This window comes from Antrostomus carolinensis, unplaced genomic scaffold, assembly GCF_000700745.2.
Source record: "Antrostomus carolinensis isolate BGI_N321 unplaced genomic scaffold, ASM70074v2 scaffold11473, whole genome shotgun sequence".
Classification (NCBI taxonomy): Eukaryota; Metazoa; Chordata; class Aves; order Caprimulgiformes; family Caprimulgidae; genus Antrostomus; species Antrostomus carolinensis.
The window spans coordinates 1-3972 of record NW_010307275.1 but is presented as its reverse complement, the minus strand read 5'-3'; the positions used below and the strand labels follow the sequence as shown (position 1 = coordinate 3972).

Here is a 3972-nt window from a genome sequence, read left to right as displayed (position 1 = left end):
TGCATTGTAGAAACAATGAATTAGTTAATCCTGAAACAGGAAAATTTTTTTCCTTTCTTAATTTACATTTTTAAAAACATGTTTGTTTGTTTTCCTGCTCAGCTCCCCACGCCTTGTAAATTGTGAATTTCTCTTTTGGCTCTGCATGATAAGGAAATGGGTTTCATTCTGCAAGTGTGTTAATCGTCCTGTAGCTTAAAAATATCAAACTGTAAATGCCTTAGTTTCTAAAGAGGTTGATCTTAAAATAATTACAATGATCTGACTGTTGGCAGCTCTTTAATTTCATAAACTGAACTGTGGGTTTAAAGTGATGCTTACTGTGGTCTCGCCCTAAAATGAACGATAGGGTGAAAAATTAGTTTTGAGGGAAAAATCGGGTGGTGATTACACTAGATTGTTACTGGTTTGGAAGGACAAAGATCTCAGTACTATAATTAAAACCCTGAATCTTCTGCTGTTCAGTTAGGTAAAATATACATGAAAAGGACTGTTTTAGGGAATGAGGTGTGCTGATTTGTGATGATGAAGGATTTTATTACTGGGCTGTCAGGGTTAAGCGTTCATGGCATGAAGTTGGAAGAAACCCCATGGTCTGGGTGTTGAGACAGTAGCGAGGTTTGGCCACGGGAGGCACAGCCAGTGTCTACTGCCCAGAGAGATTTCTTTCATCTCTGCTGGGTTGGAAAGGCATGGTGAGAAGCTGAAGATCAGCTCTGTCCCATCTGTGTGTGTGTATGTGTGTCCCCTCCCCGGCCTTTGCTAATGCTCCTTGTCTTCTGATTGCATTGATCCTCTGAGACAGTGCACTTCTGCTTGGGCAGGGCAGCTTCTGTATTAAGAGATCAGAGCTGGCTTTCTCCCAGCCTATGTGAATGAACTTGGTGTCAAGGGCAAGGAAAGGCAGCTGCTGCCCCAGAGCACTACCCACCCCCCCATGCACTCACCCCTTCGCTGGTGAAAATGTTATTGGCCCCAGGTGAGGCTCCTGCCTTTCATTCCCATACCCTGAACATGCTTCCTTGGGCCCCAAGTGTCATGCCTGCCAGAGAGCTGTACCCACCCTCCCCAAGCATCAGTAAAGTTTCCTTCATTCCTACTGCAAGTGATTCTCTTCAGTTCATGTGTAGGACTCAAAACTTAACTTCCCATTTTAGGCAAGTTTATGAGTGAGCTTAAATTAGAATGTCATCTGATAAGACACAGTTCCCACATCCACTGCCTTATGACAACTAAATAGATCTAATGAACAGTGGTAGTTACGGTGGATTCACAGGGTACAGTTAAGTGTCCCTTGAATAAGGAAGGGATATCACATAGCTTCTGAGGGCTAAAGGGAAAGAAGAAATAAACTGTTACTGGTTTTCAGGAATTTAGACTCCCATTTCAAACTTAATTTAATTCTTATGGAGAAAGAGTCCCTTTAGGAGCAGCCAAAGTTTAATCAGTAACACAACAGTGATTTAGCTCAATTCTCAGTATCTTAGTCATATGCAGAAGCTGCTGCAACTGATTAGAAGCCCCATTTCATTGAAATATTGCATGGAAGCATGAAAATTCCCGTGTGGAAAGGCAACAGTCACTTCATCATTTTAGAACCCATGTTAACGCATCACCAGCTCTCACATTCAAAGCCCTTTTAAAGAAACTTAATAGTTGGGGAACTAATAACCACCCACAACCCTTAATTCTGAGCAGTTATAATTTCTAAACACAAATTAACAGATTGGGCCATTACTACTGAAAACCAAGTCATCCATAAAGGAGGGGAGGGGGAGAAAAGTACCAGTCTGGGAACAGTTCCCAGACACTTTGTCAATAGCATCCCCTCTGTAATAAGTTAACTTTTCTAGTTCCTTTCACCCTATGCACAGGCAGATCATTTAGAAGTTTGGAATATACACTCAAATAAGATTTTCCAAGTTACAAGAATTATTATTCACTTCAGATAATTTTATTCTTTATATTCTCTACATATTTCAGTTTTTACTTGGTAAAGTCATAACAGAATGTGTAAGTATTTAAAAAAAACCCAAAACACAACACAAATCAAAGCCAGCAAACAGTTGGTCCCCAAAGAATAAAGCAAGCAATCAGTTCAATAAACACACTTGATTTATTTTGTATAAAAAGGGTTAAGTTTACAACTAAACTTTTATAAAAAGTTTAGCATGATTAAGTACATCATTACACTTTTTGCAGAAATGTAAATTTCTGCCACTATACAAGAAAACTCTAATTAAAGAGTTCACAAGGTTTCACTCATATATATATATTTATATATAAATATATACACAGCATTCAGTCCTAGGTTTGTGTCAAAAAGGTAATTTCTGACCACAGACTTTCCTAAAAAACTGAACACTGAATCCTTCTGGTACTCACGCTCCACCTTTGGAAAAAAAGGCAAAGTCTGCTTTAAAATGGGCAACTCCTTGTGAGATTTTGTTTCGCTCCCCACGTTGGGAATAGTACATAAAGGAAGCCTTCCAACTAGGGAAAGGGTATTTAAGAGTCTCTTCATAAATAACTAGGTTCAGTCCAAGTTGAAGAATGGGGTGGGGATAAAGATCAATCTTGATTTTTTTTTTCTTCTTCTTAATTCATTTTAAAAGGTCCTTTTAGTTAAGATGTGGATTTCCGCTCCAGATACAGCTGAAAAATAAATTCAGCACCTAAAAAAAAAATCCTGTAGACATTTTCTTGTGCAAAAAAAAAAAAATCTCATCAGTGGAACACCTGCAAGAGATTGAAAAGAGGCATATTTAGGAGAATGCTAACAGGGCAGAGATCCGGACAGACTGGCGCCAGAGAGGAAGCCACAGTTTGAACATTTAACCAAACACTCAGAGATTGGGCAAACCCTGGCGTCCAGATGCAACACATACACGCTCACACACTCGCTCTCAAGAGCACAAATTGAACATTAAAATAACATACACTCAAGGGAAAGGGCAGAGAGAGGATTCTCAGTCCAATCTCTATTTAGATCTCTGTAAGTGCAATGCTCAGAGGCGCCAGTCTGCCTCTTACAGCAATTACTTGATTAAAAGCAGTCACTTATTTAACTGATAGCGCAGACAATCCCACATCACAGAATTTAAGGAACTGTGCCAAGATTCCCAACTTAATCAGTCACTTTGGCCCAGGAAGTTAAGACTCCACGAAGAGATAAGGAGGGAATTTGCATTAAGCAGCGAGCGGTATCAGAGCAGCCTGTGCTGCTTAATGAACCTCAGCGACACCACACACTTTGGACCGCAGGGCTCGGGTACCAGGCGGGATTTTTTACTGGTTATGAAGGCATCTCCTGGTCAACTTTTAGGACCCGATTTTTTAGAAATGACCGTCACGCCTCCCAGTCCCCAGGGAAACGCTTTTTCCTCCTGAAGTTTAGAAATAAGAGGCAGCGCACTCACCGTTTGATTCAGCCACAAAGTGCTTTGCTGTCACTTGACATGAGCTCTGAGGGGAACTCGGACGCCTGCGAGGAGAGAAGAGCACAAGGGTGTAAGGGGCAGGAGGAAACTCTGCGGGATGGCCAAGCGCTTGCCCCTGGCAGGTCTGGCGACAGAACCCTGCAGCGGGAGAGGTGGCCGAGTCACCCCGCCCTGTCCCCGCCGTGACCACCGCGCCAAAGACGTTCCTAACACCGACTTAACCTCCCCGATCTGGGTCAGCGCAGAGGCGGGGGCAGAGTGGGGGACGGCGCTTACCTGTAGCGAGAGGATGCTGATGTCTGTGTTCAGGGTGGTCAGAGGGGTCCTGGAGGAGGGGTTCTGCCCGGGTCTCTGGTGGTGGAGGCTGACGATGCTGGGGTGCGAGTCCAAGGCGATCTGCAGGTCCAGGATGTAGTCGATGACGTGCTGCAGGATTTCCATCTTGCTGACTTTCTTGTTCTGCGGGATGCTGGGCACCAGCTCCTTCAGCTTGGAGTAGCAGTCATTCATGTTGTACAGCAGGCTCATGGGG

General features: G+C 43.1%; 1 protein-coding gene across 1 annotated transcript; it reads right to left on the bottom strand.

Annotated features, from left to right (window-relative positions):
- Nucleotides 1-1935: 1935 nt before the first annotated feature.
- ID2 (inhibitor of DNA binding 2) lies at nucleotides 1936-3968 on the bottom strand. Its single transcript, XM_010165374.1, has 3 exons — nucleotides 3717-3968; nucleotides 3420-3484; nucleotides 1936-2739 (listed from the first exon to the last, which is right to left on the bottom strand). Exons 1-2 carry the CDS (start codon nucleotides 3966-3968, stop codon nucleotides 3428-3430), a joined length of 309 nt encoding a protein of 102 aa, XP_010163676.1. The 3' UTR covers nucleotides 1936-2739; nucleotides 3420-3427.
- Between the last annotated feature and the right edge of the window lie 4 nt (nucleotides 3969-3972).